The sequence below is a fragment of the Elgaria multicarinata genome, chromosome 13 (genome assembly GCF_023053635.1).
Source record: "Elgaria multicarinata webbii isolate HBS135686 ecotype San Diego chromosome 13, rElgMul1.1.pri, whole genome shotgun sequence".
Taxonomy (NCBI): domain Eukaryota; kingdom Metazoa; phylum Chordata; class Lepidosauria; order Squamata; family Anguidae; genus Elgaria; species Elgaria multicarinata.
Genome location: NC_086183.1, coordinates 16,735,535 through 16,752,721, shown reverse-complemented (window position 1 = coordinate 16,752,721; position 17,187 = coordinate 16,735,535). Strand labels below are relative to the sequence as shown.

The window sequence follows — 17,187 nt, the reverse complement described above, 5'->3', positions numbered from 1 at the left end:
CCCCCCCACCCCACCTCCCTTCCAAATCTCAAGCTGCTCAGGCTTGGATAAATTTGGTCTTATGAGCAATTGAAGTCAGGATGTCTCCCAAAGAGGAGAAAGGACAGTGGTGTCAGTGGTACTCTAGCAGCTGTGAAAAAGGTGTGTCTCTCTCTTTCTCTTACCTGTCTTGGATTGTGCATCGGGAGCTGTAATCTCAACTATTAAATTCTCTAAGGCTGTCCCTCTGCGGTTTATCTCCTCCACGAGAACTCCCTTTCCTGTCCATTCTTCCAAGAAGACCTGGCAATGGAACACAGCTGCATGTCAGAAGGTGGCCACTGATATGCAGAATACATAAATACTTGGTTGTAAGGAGGGCTATTTGCCCATTTGTTTATATAATTTTCTCGGTTGGACTACTGCAACCTTCTTCTCACTGGCCTTCCTTCTTCTCATATCAGTCCGTTGGTTTCTGTTCACCACTCTGCTGCTAAGATCATCTTCTTGGCTCACCGCTCTGACCATGTAACTCCACTCCTGAAATCTCTTCATTGGCTTCCAATTCACTTCAGAATCCAATATAAACTTCTCCTGTTGACCTACAAAGCTTTTCACAGTCTAGCTCCTTCCTATCTCTCCTCTCTCATCTCACACTATTGCCCCGCTCGTGCTCTTCGCTCCTCTGATGCCATGTTTCTCGCCTGCCCAAGGGTCTCTACTTCCCTTGCTCGGCTTCGTCCATTTTCTTCTGCTGCCCCTTACGCCTGGAACGCTCTTCCAGAACATTTGAGAACTACAAGTTCAACCGCAGCTTTTAAAGCTCAGCTAAAAACTTTTCTTTTTCCTAAAGCTTTTAAAACTTGATTTTGTTCTGACTTTATACTGTTAGTTTTACCCTACCCAGTGCCTGTTTACCCTACCCTGTGCCTGTTTGCATTCTCTTCCCCTCCTTATTGTTTTATTATGATTTTATTAGATTGTAAGCCTATGCGGCAGGGTCTTGCTATTTACTGTTTTACTCTGTACAGCACCATGTACATTGATGGTGCTAAATAAATGAATAAATAAATAAATAAATAAATAAATAATAATAATAATAATAATAATAATAATAATAATCTGAACTCTGCATTTCTATGGGTGCTTCCAGATGGAGGGCTCCTATCACTACCACTGCAAAGGTCTTATGCAGCCATTCCACTGTTTTCTCCTAAACGTATTTCCTACGCTAAGGAAAAGGAAGAAGTGCTGGGAAAACATGGGGGAGTTATGATGATGTCTAGACCCCCTGCAAAGTCCTGTGAATGAGGCAGGGTAATGGCACCATAAAAGCCTCAACTGGAAGCACCCCACATCAACACGTACATAAAGTAGCTTACAGATTTCTAAAACAACAACAAATAAATAACATGAATACAATGAAAATCATCAGAACAGATTTAAAAGCACCACACAAGCCACTTAAGGGTAAACACATTCAGGCTGCAATCCTGCGCCCACTTAGTTGGGAGTAAGCCCAAATGAACTCAATGGTACACGAGCAGACACTGGCAGTCTTATAAAAATGTCCACTGACATAAAACTGTTCTCAATGCCCTCGCTCTTGGACCCACAGGCAGAACATCTGGTGGTGAAAAGCAGAGGGAAGGGCCTCAAAAGGAAAGCAAAGTCCTCAGGCAGGTTCATACAGCAGGCGCTTCCTGATCCCTAAGCTCCAGGGCACAAGGGTGAAAGTGGGTATCGGGCCCAGAATCCAACTTCTGGAAAGCTCCAGCTTTCATGTTTTGTTTTGACACCAATGTGAAAACAGCCCTGGCCACAATCCAGGGAAGTCTCAGAGGATGAGGGGCAGTGGTCTGCTCATGGTAGCTCAGGGGCCATTTTTGCTCCTCAGGCCTCACTCCTGCCCACCACCACACTGCCGAATTCAGTGGTGACAACCAACAAATCAGTGCAGTGCTATTGGGCAGTAAAAAGATCAAATTTAGCTAAACTGGGCCTTCTCCTTCTATTCTTTCTTGATTTTATCATTATTATCATTATCATTTAGACGCCACTCTTCTACAGTAAACTATACTCAAAGCAGCTCACAACAAAGGATTAACTTATCAAAAAAAAAGCAAGCAGTGGTTTGCTGCCCAAATTCAGCACCTAACCTCTATTTGTTCGTTTTTTGGTGGCGTGTTACCCACCCTTGGTGTAGACGACAAAGCAGCATTTCTTAAGTCAGGGTGGAAGTGTGAAGCCCTGCACGTCTGTTTACCACAGATCAAAAGCAGAAGCAGAATATCCCTTACAAAACGAGCAGACTGGTATAAACATACCACGGCCCAGGGCACCGTCTGATGGCACGCCTTGCTGAAGATAAGCAGGTCTGGACATGACCAGTGCCTGGATGGGAGACCACCAGGCATCCTGTGCATGTTGCTTTGTGCTCCATGGAGGAAAGCTTGCATGACGTATAGAAATCTCAGAATTATTTTTTCTTGGTGCAGAATTTTGTTTCCTTCAGCTTGTTTATTGCCATACAAATTACACCACAGTTTGGACTACAGGAAACAGCTTCCTGCAATCTCTGCAGCTTCAGGAAACCAAACGCCCTTCAGAATGAAGAATACGCAGTGAAGTTCAGGGCATGGCTAGATGGGGTGATATCCCGGGGATTGTCTCTGTGCGACCACATGACACACAGGGGATCCTGGGAGCAGGGAGGGATAACCCCTCCCTTTCCCTGGAATATCGCCCTACCCTTTAATCCTGACTTTTCCCACGGTCCCCGGATGATCCCGAGACTGCGGAACGTGTGGCCGGGCATCCCGGTTTTGTCCCGGCTCCTCGCAAGTAACCGCAAAGAGCCAGGAACTGGGCATCGGGGGTGGGCTGGGTGGAGTGGGAGGCTTGTTTATTTTTTAAAAGCAAACCTTTCCTTTTGCACACAAGTGCTCCTGTGGTCATTTTCGGGGCGGAGGGAATGGCGGGCATGATGTCCTCTTCCTCCTGGGACGTCACGTGCCACGTGTAGACTGAGGGGGAGGATCTCACGATCATCATATCGCGAGATCATCCCCCTCAACCCCCCTCGTCTAGCCATGCCCTCAGACTACAGCCAGAGTTTTCGCATCTCCCTCACAACTCAGGGCAGCCATTGCTCCACAACGTTATTTAGTTATTACATTTATATCCCACCGTTTTTCCTCCTTAAAGAAACCAAGGTAGCATGCATAATCCTCCTCCTCTCCATTTTATAATCACAACAACAAGCCTATGAGGTAGGTTGGGCTGAGAGTCTGTGACTGGCCCAGCCAACCAGTGGGCTTCTATGGCCAAGTGAGGGCTAGAACCCGGATCTCCTGACTCCTAGGCCAACACATCTAGCGACTGCACCACACTGGCTCTCCAGTTCCTACCCTCCTTCCTTAGCAGGCTCCCGGCCTCTTTTCTCTGCCCACCTCAATTTGCTGCATCCGCTTCTCCAACTCATGGCTGCCCAAAGAAGTCTCCATGGCTGGGATATTCCCCTCAGTTTCTTTCAGCCACTGCCTGATGGACCCAACCAGTTTTCGGAATTCATCCAACTGCTCCTGGCAGGATGATGCACCTTTCTCTCTGAAAGTGGGGGAGGGGGGAAACAGGTTGTTAAGAAACCAATTTTAACCTTTTTGTATTTTGCAATTCTTAATTTTATTTGTACAAAACTTTACATTCCAATGCTTACACACCACTCAGGGAAGCTAGCAATTAAAACCAACCTTTAAATAAAATGTTAAACCCCCCCCCCCCATATATATAATCAGAGACTAGTGCAGCAGATGGAACAGAGGTCTCAGATAAAAGCATGTGGACCTGATAAACCAAAAGCCTGCTTAAACACGAAGGAGTTTGCTATGCCATGAAATTCCATAAGACACGGGGACAACCAACCCTCCCAGAGCAACAGGTTCCACAGTTTAGGTGCAAGCCAGGACACAGGATGCCTCCGTAGGAAGTTTCGTTGTGCAGTCCTGTCTCAAATACAGACTTTTATGGGGTATCCAGAGTACATCATCTACCAGTTGTAACCCTCTTGTCTTTTCTTTTCTTTTTTAACCACAAAAAAATCCTTTAAGGCCAAAACAACAGAATAGCTCCACAATGCCTTTAACTGGTATTGTAGGTTACAAGGAGGAGGGCTTTCTCTGCTGTGGCACCCTGGCTGTGGAATGAGCTCTTGCTTCTTCTGCTCAACTCACATGTGCCTCTCTCATCTTTTATCTTCCCCATCCCTCACATCTTCCAATCCATTGTCGTGCTACCTGTACCTGAAAATATTTAACGTGTCTGTTTGTCTCTTTCTTTCGCAATTTCCATCCTTCAAGTTACATGCGTTTAAATAAATGTCCTCCTTGAACTTTTCTTAGTTTGTTCCAACTTGACATAACTAGTTGGAAAATCCATTCTAAAAAAAATGTACTTCAGCGTTTCAAAGGAAACTGAATTTGGGCTTCTGCAGTAGCTTTGTCAGTTGCTGTAATGTTGATTGAAATGTTCAGAGACTAGCACAGTGGGGTTTTGACACTAGCAAAATGGGGTCACTGTACATTTGACTCCCTGTGTCCCAGCATACAGCTGGCGCCAGATAAATATTTGCTTCTGGTGGAAGCAGATGGGATTGGAGAGGGGGAAAGAGCTGTTTTTATCATACCTAATACAAACAAACTTATATCAAACTTCTATGAGCTCCCCAGAGAGGTTCGCCTGGAGCCTACACTGTACTCCTTCCGCCGCCAGCTGAAACCCTTTTTATTTTCTCAGTATTTTAACACCTAATTTAACTTAAATTTAAACTTTGCTGTTTTAATTCCGTATTTTAACCTATATCAACTTCTGCTGTGTGGTTTTATCCTGGTTGTGCTTTTTACACTGTATTTTGTATTTGAGTTTTTAGACTGTTGGTTGTTTCGTTGTGCTTTTCATGGTTTTAATTTTTGTGAACTTCGAAGAGAGCTTCGGCTATTGGGCGGTATAAAAATGTAATAAATAAATAAATAAAATTCTATTTCACGCTCATTTGGTTTGTTTCCTTGACTGTTAGTTCCATTTCCCTGGGCCAAGTAAACTATGATTAATAGCCATTGCATCAATAATAGAAGTAGCACTTTAAAAAGGACTTCATACATCTCAGTAATCTGCAATAGCGCCACACTGATGCGAGGCTCTTCACCCTGTCCTGTGGGGAACGTGCTGTGGGGAAGGAGGGGAAAGGACGGAGGCTGCGGGTGGTTGGGTTGGTTGCCGACAGACCACTCACTGTCTGGATGACCACAGGAAGCAGGCTGGAGATACGAGAGCTGGAATGGTTTGAGGGAAACTTTGCTTCCCATGGAGAACACAGAATCATAGAACCATAGAATAGCAGAGTTGGAAGAGGCCTACAAGGCCATTGAGTCCAACCCCCTGCTCAATGCAGGAATCCACCCTAAAGCATCCTTTGCAGACGGCTGTCCAGCTGCCTCTTGAAGGCCTCTAGTGTGGCAAAAGAAATGCCTGTTTCTTTTGTTCAACCTTTAGTCAAACAGGTCTTTCAGAGTTATGACAAAACAAAAACCTGCCAATCCTGTTTATGAGAGATGAAAGCAGGACAAAGTAGTGATTCCTCTGTCAAGCTGCCTTCCAGTTTCTGTGAAAAATATCACCTGTCCCCAACCTTCTTTTTGTACAAAGGGTTTATACATGTGCGGATTTTGCCTCAGTATAACTGTGCCTTTCGGATCTCCCAGATCCCCTATGACCAGTGTCCTTTGCAAGATATGCACCCTGAATTCCTACAGTGGTGAAGAGCACATCTTACCTCTCCTTTGCTGCTTTCTGCAGTTGCAAGAAGTCTTTCCGCAAATCGCGCACCTTCTCCTGGTGCAAGGAAGAGCCCACCATGGCAAATCCACAAGAGCTCAGCTCTGTAGTCAGACGTTCCAATGTGTCCAGGTCTTCCTGCCGCTGCTTCATCTCAGAATTCAGTTCCTGGCAGCACAACAGGAGAAAAATGTGGATGAAAAACACACATGGTCAGACACACAACTCAGCCTCGGTTCCCTGTGACTCCTTCACCAGGAGGAGCAGGCTAAGGAGACTGCACAGCTCACACCTATCCCTAAAAGAAGTGTGTGTTGGGTGGGGGGTGCATAGGGACCTGCCCCAGCTGAATCCCCCTGCAAATTATAACAGCCAGGACGAGCCTTGCATACACCGAAGTAACCCAAATTTTGCAACAGTAAAAGTTGAATTCTGTGTCTTGTAGGGATTATGCAAATTTGCCAGCATTCCCTTATTTTGCATCATTTATTATGCTCCTGTTCGTAATAGGGAGGGGCACAGGTAACCATCCCCTTGCCCTCTGATCAACTGAGGAACTTCCTCTGATGCCACCCTGGCTTTGTGAGACTTCATCAGAGTTCTACCATGCTCTCAACCACATCTGCAAAACCATGAGGGCCAAAACTTTCTGAGATAAGAGAAGCTGAATCCAGTCGGCAATCCCATGTTCTGTAGCTTTTCTGCACTCCTCCAGAATCATGGCATATACACAGTCCTGCTTGACAGCCATTTCTGCTGGAAAATAACCTGCGCCGGGCTATATCCTGGCTATAATGTCACTACAGCAGAAAGAAGAAGAAAAAAGTGAAGAGCAACCCAAGACCTCTCTCTTGATCCCAGGTAAACTGTGGTTGCAAAAAGGCATTATGTGCTCTGGCATTCACTTTCCCCCCCTGCTTTAAGCCCTGCAAGCTCTGGTTCAATACTGAACTCCCTCACACAGCTATTATGAGGCCCAATTCTGAATAAGAATTTTTGTTCTTGTTGCAGGCACTGAAACAGCTGTACGTCCCTGCAAGTAAAGCTGGTTAATTCCAAGCCAGACCTTTGGTCTCTCTAGCCCAGATTGGTCTCCTATAAGGGCATAGCTAGACAGGGCAATATCCCAGGGATCGCCTTGGGATTGTCCCTGTGTGTTCACATGACGCACAGGGGATCCCGGGAGAGGGAGGGATGATCCCTCCCTTGGCCCGGAATATCGCCCTACCCTTTTAGCCCGCTTTTTCTGCGGTCTTGGGATCATCCCAAGACCACGGAATGTGTGGCCGGGCATCACAGGTTGTCCTTGCGAGTAACCGCAAGGAGACAGGAGCTGGGCATGGGGTGTGGAGCTCCTCAGGAGCTCTGTGCCCATCAGGGATATGGTGGGGGAGCAGGGATTTTTTTTAAAAAAAACCACACACACTTATGTTTTGCGCATGAGCGCTCATGCGCTCCTTCTCCTTTAAAAAAAAAAGTCGGCCAAGACGTCCTCTTCCTCTTGGGACGTCGCGCGCCATGTGTAGACAGAGGGGGAGATCTCATGATAACCATATCGCAAGATCCTGCCCCCTCCGTTGCGCTAGACCCGGTAGGTCTAGCCACGGCCTTAGCGGCCTCAGATGCCCCTGGCAAAAGCCTTGCTACGTGGAGCATTGGCAACGCAGGGCTCAAGCACGGGGCGGCCCACTGCCTGCAGACCCCGCACTCCACTTCCAAGCAACACCCCCTTCCCAAGAGCCTCTGCCATTCAGGAGCTTCCCACCTGGATCTGCTGGGAGAAGTGAGCAATGCCATGATCGGGCTGGTTCCCCGAGGCCAGTAGCCGCGTCCGGCTCTCAGTGAACTGCTGGAGCTTCTCAGAGAGCTGTTCAAACTGCTCCACTTTGGGGAGAAGATCCTTCAGGCCGTCCTCCTTCTCTTGCCGCTGCCGCCACAGGCGGCCAAAGCGCTCCGTCACCTCCGCAAGCTGGCTCTGCAGGGCTGCAGCCGTGGCGCTGTCGGCAGTCTCCATGAACCGTGTCACCATCTCCCGTGTAGCTTCCAGGCTGCTTTTTTGCCTAGCAATGTCCTGCTTCAGTTTCTGTTAAAGGAAGCACAGTGACATCCATGCTGTGAAGAGCTTGCTGGCAGGGAAAGGCCCATCATGTCGTTCGGAACCAGCCTTACTACAAGGAAGGACCACTTCCAAGCACTCCAGTGCCCAATGGCAGGTCGGCTCAGGTATAGTACTTAACAAAAACAACTGGCAGCAGCTGATGGGAGTTGTAGTCCAACACATTTGGAGGGCTCCAGGTTGGAGAAGGTTGGTCTAGAGAAACTAGAAGTTCATCAAAATGCGAGTTGATCAATAATGCCTGTGGTTGCGAGCAGCTGAGTGACAGCAAACAGTGGCCCAAAACCCAAGGAACATGGAGGGCCGAGGAAGAAGAGAAGGAACCAGCCTGCTGAAGCCCCCAATGGCTTCTCGCCAGTATCCTGGGTGTGTGTGGGCTATGAGGTTGAAAAACTCCTTCACTGCACTCTGGAGCAGGGAGAAGCAGAAAATGGGTTTTTCAGATGTTTTGGACTTCAGTTTCCAGCATTCCTGACCACTGGGCATGTTGGCAGGAACTTCTGACAGCTGAATCCCTAAACATCTGGAGATCTACCTTCGGCTACCCCTGTTCTAGAGGAATGATCCACTCTGCAGAACAGCATGTCTGCATCTCCCACCACCATCACTAGATCGGTATAATATGCTCAGGTTTGGTAACAGGAAACCATAAATGGAAAGTGAAGACAAACCTCTTACCATGTTTGTGGCAAGAGCCTCTTGAATGGAGGTGGAGGAGAAAGCAGCCACCTCCTCCTTCTGGAGATCCTTCTCCACGTCAGCCATGGACTGAAGGAGGCTCTCCAGTCCCTCCTGGACACTCTGAGACTGGGCAATGGACTTCTGCAAGAGATCTGAGCGCTCCGCCATCCGGCAAGAAAGATTCTGGAAACGGCTCACAATGGAATCTGAGGGGGGACCAAATGGATTCCAGATTGCATGGGGGAAGATCAAAGCCATCAGAGGATTTTCAATACACAACGCCATGAGTTGTGCGGAATCCAGCCTGCAAGAGCTGCTCAGCCACGTAAGAAATGTCGCTCCTTGGGGCCCAAGGTAATTCGGAGCATGACATGGAAAAACCAAATGTCCCTTTCCTGCTCCCACAACCCCCTGGGGAGCTCTCAGAGCAACAAGGATTGAAGACCAGCTGACCCTAGGTAACCTCCAGTCTCCACCATTACCTGTGGTTTGCTGTATCCCTCTGTGGTCGGGTACAGGTGCTTTGTGTATTTCCAGGAGGGACCGAGCTGCCTTCTCAAGCTTCTCCACAGGCACCTGATGCACCGCAAGATCCTCTTGCAGGCACTGTTCCAATCGGGAAGGAAGGAAGAGCAGAGCAGGAACATTAAGAATTTTAAGCTGTCCTGATTGTTATTTAATATTGTATCAGTTCTAGATGCTCTTTTAAACAGTTTAATGTATTTGATTTATATTGTATTGTTGTACTTAATGTTGTTCCCCACCTCGATCCAAAGGGAGAGCCGGGTAATAAATAAATAAATTTATTATTATTATTATTATTATTATTATTATTATTACTACTATTTGAAAGAGCTGGTGATTAATTTCTTAAAGAGATGAGATACAGTGGATCAAACCTGCCTGTGATTCAGCAGCCTTGCCCCAAATTTCAGGAGTATATGGCCTGGCTGTGGTTCGTCAATGTTGAGGAAAATACACTTTTTTGCAAGTTTGGGACTCCTTCTCACAGGAATCACACATTCCATGACTGAGACTCTGCTTCAAGAAAGGTAGAAGTTCTACGAAGCCCATAGGCTAACCCCAATTCCTATTTGGGAGGCTTATTCCGGGGGGCCAAGCGATGGGAGGTTTTTCAATCAAATCCCCGGCAAGTAAAAAGGCAGACGTATGTCACTTGGTTTTGTTTTTTGCTTCTGAGACTACTGAGCAAGAAGGGAAAAAAAACCCAGCAACCATCCATGGTTAGTCCAGAAGTGCCTTACTGTGAGCCTCCCTCACTTACTTTGGCACTGGCAAGCTGCTTCTGCAAAACGGCCGGGTCCGAGGACACGGGCTCTAGAAGGAGATTCGCCACGCCCTCTTCGCTCTCTCGCAACCACGTCCTCAGAGATTCTGCTACATCCTGAAATTGTTGTGAGCGATCCAGCAGCATGTTCAGATGAGAACCAAGCGCAGTACACTGCAAGACATGGGGAGAAAAGGACAAAGGTGCTCTGGGTGCTTCTGACATCGGTCCAAGCCTAGGGCTCAATAGCAAAGTTCATATTTTTCATGTACAACACACACACACACACACACCACACAAATTATCCCCAGTTCAAGATTCCTGAGTAACAGCATGGCTGTGCTTGACATCAGGGTGAACCATTGCCAGCCAGACGGTAGACCACAGTCTACTGGCAAGCTCCTGGCCACTTTCCTGTAGGAGATCTACATCTGCCTTCTGGTTGTTTGGAGTCTTGCAAACGAGGCTACAAACAACTAGATGAATCTGTCTGATGTAGCAGGACCTTCTCATGCAAGAGTGCGTGCTCAGGGTCACATTATACAGATTAGTTACGCTTTCACTGTTGAACAACCCTGAGTATGGCCTCTCTCTTTGTAAATTTAACAGGGCAGCCCGTTTACTAACGGGGACTGGCCGGCAAGATCACATTACGCCAGTCCTTTTCCAGCTTCATTGGCTGCCAGTCCAGGTCCGGGCCCGATTCAAAGTGCTGGTATTGACATTTAAAGCGGTTTGGGGCCAGGTTATTTGAAGGAACGCCTCCTCCCATATGTACCTGCCCGGACCTTAAGATCATCTACAGAAGCCCTTCTCCGTGAGCCCCTGCCAAAGGAAGTGAAGCAGGTGGCTACTAGAAGGAGGGCTTTCTCCGCTGTGGCACCCCGGTTGTGGAATGAGCTCCCAGAGAGGCCCGCCTGGCGCCTACACTGTACTCCTTTCGTCGCCAGCTGAAGACCTTTTTATTCTCTCAATATTTTAACACTTAATTTTAACTTAAATATAAATCTTACTGTTTTAACTCTGTATTTTAATATTATATCAATTTTGCTGCGTGGTTTTTATCCTGGTTGTGCTTTTTATACTGTATTTTGTAATTGTGCTTTTAACCTGTTGGTTGTTTTATTGTGGTTTTAATTTTTGTGAACCGCCCAGAGAGCTTTGGCTATTGGGCGGTATAAAAATGTAATAAATAAATAAATAAATAAATAAATAAATAACATGCCCAAGTGTTCTAGTGAAAAGGAAAAAGCAAGAAGTAGACCATGCAAGGCTGAAGCCAGGCCCCCAATGCCCCAATAGTGAACTCTGGCACACTGTGTAACGTTTAGGCCTGGATCTAGAGGCCATCTTTTTAACAACAGCAACAGCAACATACCTTGGAGTGCACAGCACCATATCTCTTGGTGGCATCGTCCAACTTGCTCTTCACTAAGGTTCCAGTGGCTAAAACTGCAGGCACTGGAGGTCCTCCAGGCTCAGCAGTCACCATCTTCTCGGCATCCAGCACTTTCTGCCCTGACATAGTAACAAACCGCAAATCTCCCTTGTGGGAGATCACATCTTCGGAGAAGCTGCTTTGTCGGCGCAGCTTAGGCTGAAGGGATTCGAGGCGGCCGTCTCCCTCGTGCATCTTCTCCAACTCCTGCTCAGCCTGTTCCAGCCAGGCCTCAAACTCCATGTGGTCCCGCAGAAATTTCTGCAGCTCATCGCGGAGCGCCTGCACTTGCTTGAGCTGCACCTCTGACTGAGACAAGGCAGTGGCATACTGGTCCTTCAGCTCTTCTAGCCTTCCCTGGAGTCTCTGTTTCTCCTCTGGTGCTAGATTGTGGCCTTGCTTGTCCAGGAAGGCCTGGGCTGACTGCGTGGTGAGAATGATGTCTTGCTGCTGAGAGAGAAGCTCTTGGTGGCGGACCTGAAAAAACAACACGAACACATTGTTAAAGCTGGCACCTGCAAAACTAGAACCCAGGCCCTTCCAGGCCAAGGAGGGAAGCCTCAGCTACCTTCAGAAAAGGGAGGAGCTTCTACAAGTTCCAGGTAAAGTATAAAGTGTTGGTTATCACCTTTAAAGCCCTACATGGTTTGGGTCCAGGCTACCTGCGGGATCACCTTCTCCCGTACAATCCTACCCGCATACTCAAGTCCTCTGGGAAGAATTTCCTTCAGCCAGCCAAAATTAGGCTGACAGGTATTACCCAAAGGACCTTCTTTTCTGCTGCTCCCAGACTGTGGAATGGCCTGCCGGAGGAGATTCGTCAACTTAACAGTCTTTTAGCATTTAAGAAAGCTATAAAGACTGATCTCTTCTGGCAGGCCTATCCAGTGGAATTTTAGGTTGCTTTTAGTATCCTTTTAGGATGTTTTAAGGAAGTTTTGACAATGTATACTATGTTTTTAATCAGTATTTTATGTATTTTATACTTATTGTTGTTCCCTGCCTCAATCCAAGCGGAGAGGCGGGTAAGAAATATTATTATTCCAGGCCCTGTTGGCTTTTTCCAATTGGCTGGGAGCCCTATATTTATTTTATTTATGGGAGACATTGACTTAAAGTCAAATGGATTTGAGCACAGACCTTTCACTCAACCCTCCATCCATCAGACCCCTCCTACCTTCAAGTTGTTGTAGTGCAAACTGAGCTTCTCTTCAACTCTGTTCACTTCCATCCATTGACCATCAAGATTATCTTGGACTCTTCCATCTCCATGCCCTCCAGCTACTTCTGCAAACGCCCTGTGCTGCTTCAATGAAGCCACCCAGTGGAGAAGGGATTCAATCTTATTCCGGTTTTCTTCAAAGTCTTTGACAGCTCTAACCTGGAAACAAATGTTTGAGAAGAGCATATAGATTACAAAGCACAAATCCATTAGGAGTAGTTCTGTGCAAATGCCATGGAAATGAATGGAATCTGTACATGAGCACAGCTGTGGAATGGATGCCTTTAGCAGCCTGGGCAGCTAGGACTGGACAAAATCTAGTTCACTGAGCTCATTTTGCCTTCCACAGTGGCTTTCATGGGTTGCCACCCTCTCCCGGGCAAAGATGAAAAAGGTATGAATCACCGTATTACCACCTGCTGCACAGAATCATGGATGTGGTCACCTTCAAGCCACAACCGTTTTCTTTAATGCACTTAAGTGTTTGTTTTTAATGAAGAAATCAGGTTGCAGCACAGGCATAATGAATACTCCTGGATGGACCTGCTCTCTACCTGCCCTGTTTAGAAAATGTATTGTAACAAGGAGTCCTAGGGCTTTTTCAACTAATTTATTATAACAGAGGGTGCTTCCAGACAAGAGTTTTATGACCCCGTGGCCTTGCCTTGTTCATTGAATTTTACAAGAGTCCAAATGACATCATTTTCCACTTGTAAGGCTCCTGTATTTATCCTCTGCTCATCTTTTCACTTATCACAGAAAGAAAAGATAGAACAGCTACACGATGTCTTTGCATTAGTGGCATGGGGAACCTTCTGTCTGGAAAACCATACAAGCTTTTGCAGACTAGAGTCTGTTTTATTTTTCTTTTGTGTATGTATGTGCATCTCTCTCTCTCGATACATCTCAATATCACACACACAGCTATGAAGGGGGGAAATGTAAAAGTGGGGTCAAATGGCAATGAAATGGCACAATCTGTGACAATTCAATTAATGCTGCAATCTATACCAACTTACCTGTGACTTACGTTTGAGTAGACATGGATTGGATTGCGCTGTAAAGCTTGAATATATATAAAATAAACACCATGACCATTGACAGCAACAGTAACTGGCGAAAATACAATAATCCCAGCATTTCTAAGAGTGCAGTCCTATGGGATGCGCCCTCAGTGATCCTAAGCTCCCAAACTTGGGAGGCTTACAAACATCCTATGCAGGGCAGAAAGAGGGGTAGAAGCGATCAAAACTTCCCTGTCTTCCCATCCTGCATTTATCACTAGATGGGCTTTTTTGCCCATCTAAATAGGGGACTTTGGAGTGGGAGGGAAGGAGTCTGGGGAAGGCTCTGAATCTTTTATCCTGACCTCTCCAGTCCCTGCTCTCTGAAATGTCCCCTTCAACCAGTAGCTGGCAAGGTTCATTCCCCACCAGCTGTGACGGGAGGAGAGTCCAGGCTCCAATTCCCCCTTCTGAGGTCAGAACCCTTCTCTGATCTTGGATCAGGTAATCTGAAATATCCTTTGGCTCCTCAGACACTGTCTATGGCCATAGGATTGCTCCCTCCGTTTGTTAACATTTGTAGTGGGAAAGGAAACCATTGTCTGTATTCATGCTCAAATGAATAAAATCGAATTTCTTGATAAAACCTAACTCAGCAGTTTCACGCTGGAGTTTACCTTCTAAGTTCCTTTGTTGAAGAATGACAACCTTTCCCCATATATTTAAACTTAATTAAATGATTGAAGAGCATACATTTTGCAATTCATTGCCATTTGATTTTTCTCTCTCACATCCATGTACCTCCCAACTGAGGACAACATTTGATGAATTTGATGAAGTGGGCTCTCATCCTGATGTACTGAACTACAATTCCCATGTTGTTAGTGGATTATGGGTTTTGTAGTCCAAATACATCTGGAAGCCACCAGGCTGGGGGAGGCTGCTGTAATACATGTGCTAGTCTTTAAGACACCACACTACTCTGTTGCTTTTGCTGCAACAGAGCAACTTGACTCCTACCTGTCTGGGAGTTGCCTTGTCTAGCTAATCCAAGGGAAAGGAGGCTGGAAAGGGTCTGGGCCAAGCTGCTCAGAGCTAGCAATGGTGGAAGAGGAGCCTTGTGGAGAAAGCAGGGCTCAGACATGAACTTGGGGAAGGAGCAAACCCAACCTCATTTGCCTGCCCCTGCCCATGGAGCGAGTGAGAATGAACCTCTCAAGATACCCTCCTCCACTGATGGCAAAGCACAGAGGAACAGCCACATGACTGCTCTGCTGAGCTCTTGCTTAAACTAAAGGACCGCAGCTGGCTATTTTGAGGTCTGCCTAGAAGGCTGCAGGAGGCCCTTAGTCTTTCTTGATCACCCAGTGTCCCTGGTTAGAAACGCTCTGCTTATAGGTTTCTGATCTGCTGGCCTGACGGGGCTAATCTCCACCATCACCCCTGCCCAACTCTCCCGGTAGTCAAGCGTTCTGTGACCACTCCTAAGTCTCCCGGTTTTCTCAGCCCCACGTTCCCCGACTACAGCATCAGTTGCCAGTGCAGCCCACTGCAACTATGAGAGTACCAGAACACATCTAGCCTTCCAAAACTTTATCCAACACCTTCCTAAATCCCGGGAAGTTCTCTGTTCCCACATCTGTTGCAGACCATCCTGACCTCCTTCTGTTCGCGCTGGAAAAACGAATAAGGGAAGGAAGGGCTAACAGGCCCATGCTGAAGCTTTACCTTTTCTGTCTGCTGCTGCACCACGGTGCTTACAGCACTCTCAAGCTCCTTCTGAGCCGCTTCCGCCCTCTCCTGCAAGGACTGGTACTGCTCCTTAGCCTGACAGAATCTTCCTTGCAGGGATGCCAGCTCCCTGGGGTCTAGCTTTGTTCGGTTCTCCTCCAGGAACTCCTCCGTCGCTTTCAAGGTGGTTGCAAAGGAAGCTGCCCGGCTGTGCATGCTCCTCTGCAGGTCCTAATGGCATTAATCAACATTTATTTATTGTACTGATTTATTTATTGTACTTTTATTTATTTATTGTACTTTTATTTATTGTATAATAACAACATTTATTTATTGTACTGATAAGATGCCTGGAAAACAAATTATCTAGGCATTGTAAACTTTTAAGAAACAATAAAATACAAAAAAACACAATATGATTTAAAACAAAACAATAAAAACACAAAATCAGATACAAAGCCAGCATGATAAAAATGTCAGTCTTCTCAAACGTTCTCTGGCTCATTTATTTAAAGTTGGCATTTATAACACACCACATCCAGATTGCTTTATTTATTTTTTTATTACATTTATATCCCAAGGCGGTGTACATAATCCCCCTCCTCTCCATTTGTATCCTCACAACAACAACCCTGTGAGGTAGGCAGGGTGGGCTGAGAGTCTATGACTGGCCCAAAGTCATCCAGTGAGTTTCCATGGCCAAGTGGGGACTAGAACCTGGATCTCCCAACTCCCAGTCCAAGGCCTCAGCTAGACCAGGGGTTTTTACCACGACGATCTCACGATTTTATGATAGCGAAATCATCGCACTGGTCTATATGTGGCGCACGACATCGCAGCTGCCATTTTTTCCCATTTTAAAGAAGAAGGAGCGCACAAGCGCTTGTGCGCAGAAGGTAAGTCTTTTTTTTAAAAAAAAAAAAATTCCCCGCTCACCCCACCCCAATCCCAATGGGCACAGAGCTCCTGAGGAGCTGTGTGGCCCGTGCCCGGCTCCCAGCTCCTTGCGGTTACTCACAAGGAGCCGGGACAAACCGCGACGCCCACCCAAAAGTTCCGAGGTCTTGGGATCAGCCCGAGACCACGGAAAAAGCAGGCTAGAAATGGAGGGTGAAATCCCGGGGAAAGGGAGGGATCATCCCTCCCTGCTCCCAGGATCCCCTGTGCATCATGTGAACGCACAGGGATGATCCCGGGGATCGCCCCGGGATATCGCCCCGTCTAGCTATGACCCAACGCTTCAGCCACTACACCAAAAAATCCCTTAAACCTCCTATTAAAACAATAAAATCCATATCAAAACAACTGTGCATTTTGACTGTTTTATTTATGTATGTATTTATTTATTTATTACATTTTTATACCGCCCAATAGCCAAAGCTCTCTGGGCGGTTCACAAACCACGATAGTGCAGGAAGCACGAAAGCTTTCAATTAACTAAGATCAACCTCTGTTGGAAGAAAAGAACCACTTTTCATGTGTCTTTTTTTAAAAAAACATCTTGTTGCTGCCCACCAGGACTAAAATGCACACCCTTCATGGAACACCTCACAGATGAAAATCCCACACACGTTCGTGTGAGCCTGCTCTGACAGTGGTGAGCCTCCAAGGGAAGTTCTATTGGTTCTGTCAGTTTCAGGGGCAGCCACCAAGGAGTCCTCTCCAAGTCATTGCTCTCTACGCTTGGCCACACCTACGTCTTTGCTGGCTCAGAGAGTGTGCCAGTGGGGCATGAAGGGAGGGAGATGTTTGGGGTCACATCAAGCACGATGAGCATAAGAAGAGCCATGCTAGATCAGACCAAGGGTCCATCTAGTCCAGCAGTCTATTCACACAGTGGCCAAGGAGATGCCTGTGGGAAACACACAAGTAGGACAAGAGTCCCTTGTGTCCCCC

At 46.8% G+C, this 17,187-nt stretch overlaps 2 protein-coding genes across 3 annotated transcripts in view; one reads left to right on the top strand and one right to left on the bottom strand.

Annotated features, from left to right (window-relative positions):
• The window catches only part of PABPC4 (poly(A) binding protein cytoplasmic 4), a 563,337-nt gene that overhangs the window by 179,295 nt on the left and 366,855 nt on the right, over positions 1-17,187 (top strand). The window lies entirely within an intron of this gene.
• Positions 1-17,187, bottom strand: part of MACF1 (microtubule actin crosslinking factor 1) — a 324,508-nt gene that overhangs the window by 109,754 nt on the left and 197,567 nt on the right. For both annotated transcript variants that reach the window (XM_063139804.1, XM_063139803.1), the window contains 10 exons: positions 15,289-15,522; positions 12,512-12,715; positions 11,275-11,811; positions 9,894-10,070; positions 9,091-9,214; positions 8,606-8,814; positions 7,577-7,894; positions 5,810-5,979; positions 3,432-3,588; positions 165-282 (listed from right to left, as the gene is read on the bottom strand). In XM_063139804.1, coding sequence (XP_062995874.1) covers positions 165-282; positions 3,432-3,588; positions 5,810-5,979; positions 7,577-7,894; positions 8,606-8,814; positions 9,091-9,214; positions 9,894-10,070; positions 11,275-11,811; positions 12,512-12,715; positions 15,289-15,522 — 2,248 coding nt within the window. The remainder of the gene's footprint in view (positions 1-164; positions 283-3,431; positions 3,589-5,809; positions 5,980-7,576; positions 7,895-8,605; positions 8,815-9,090; positions 9,215-9,893; positions 10,071-11,274; positions 11,812-12,511; positions 12,716-15,288; positions 15,523-17,187) is intronic.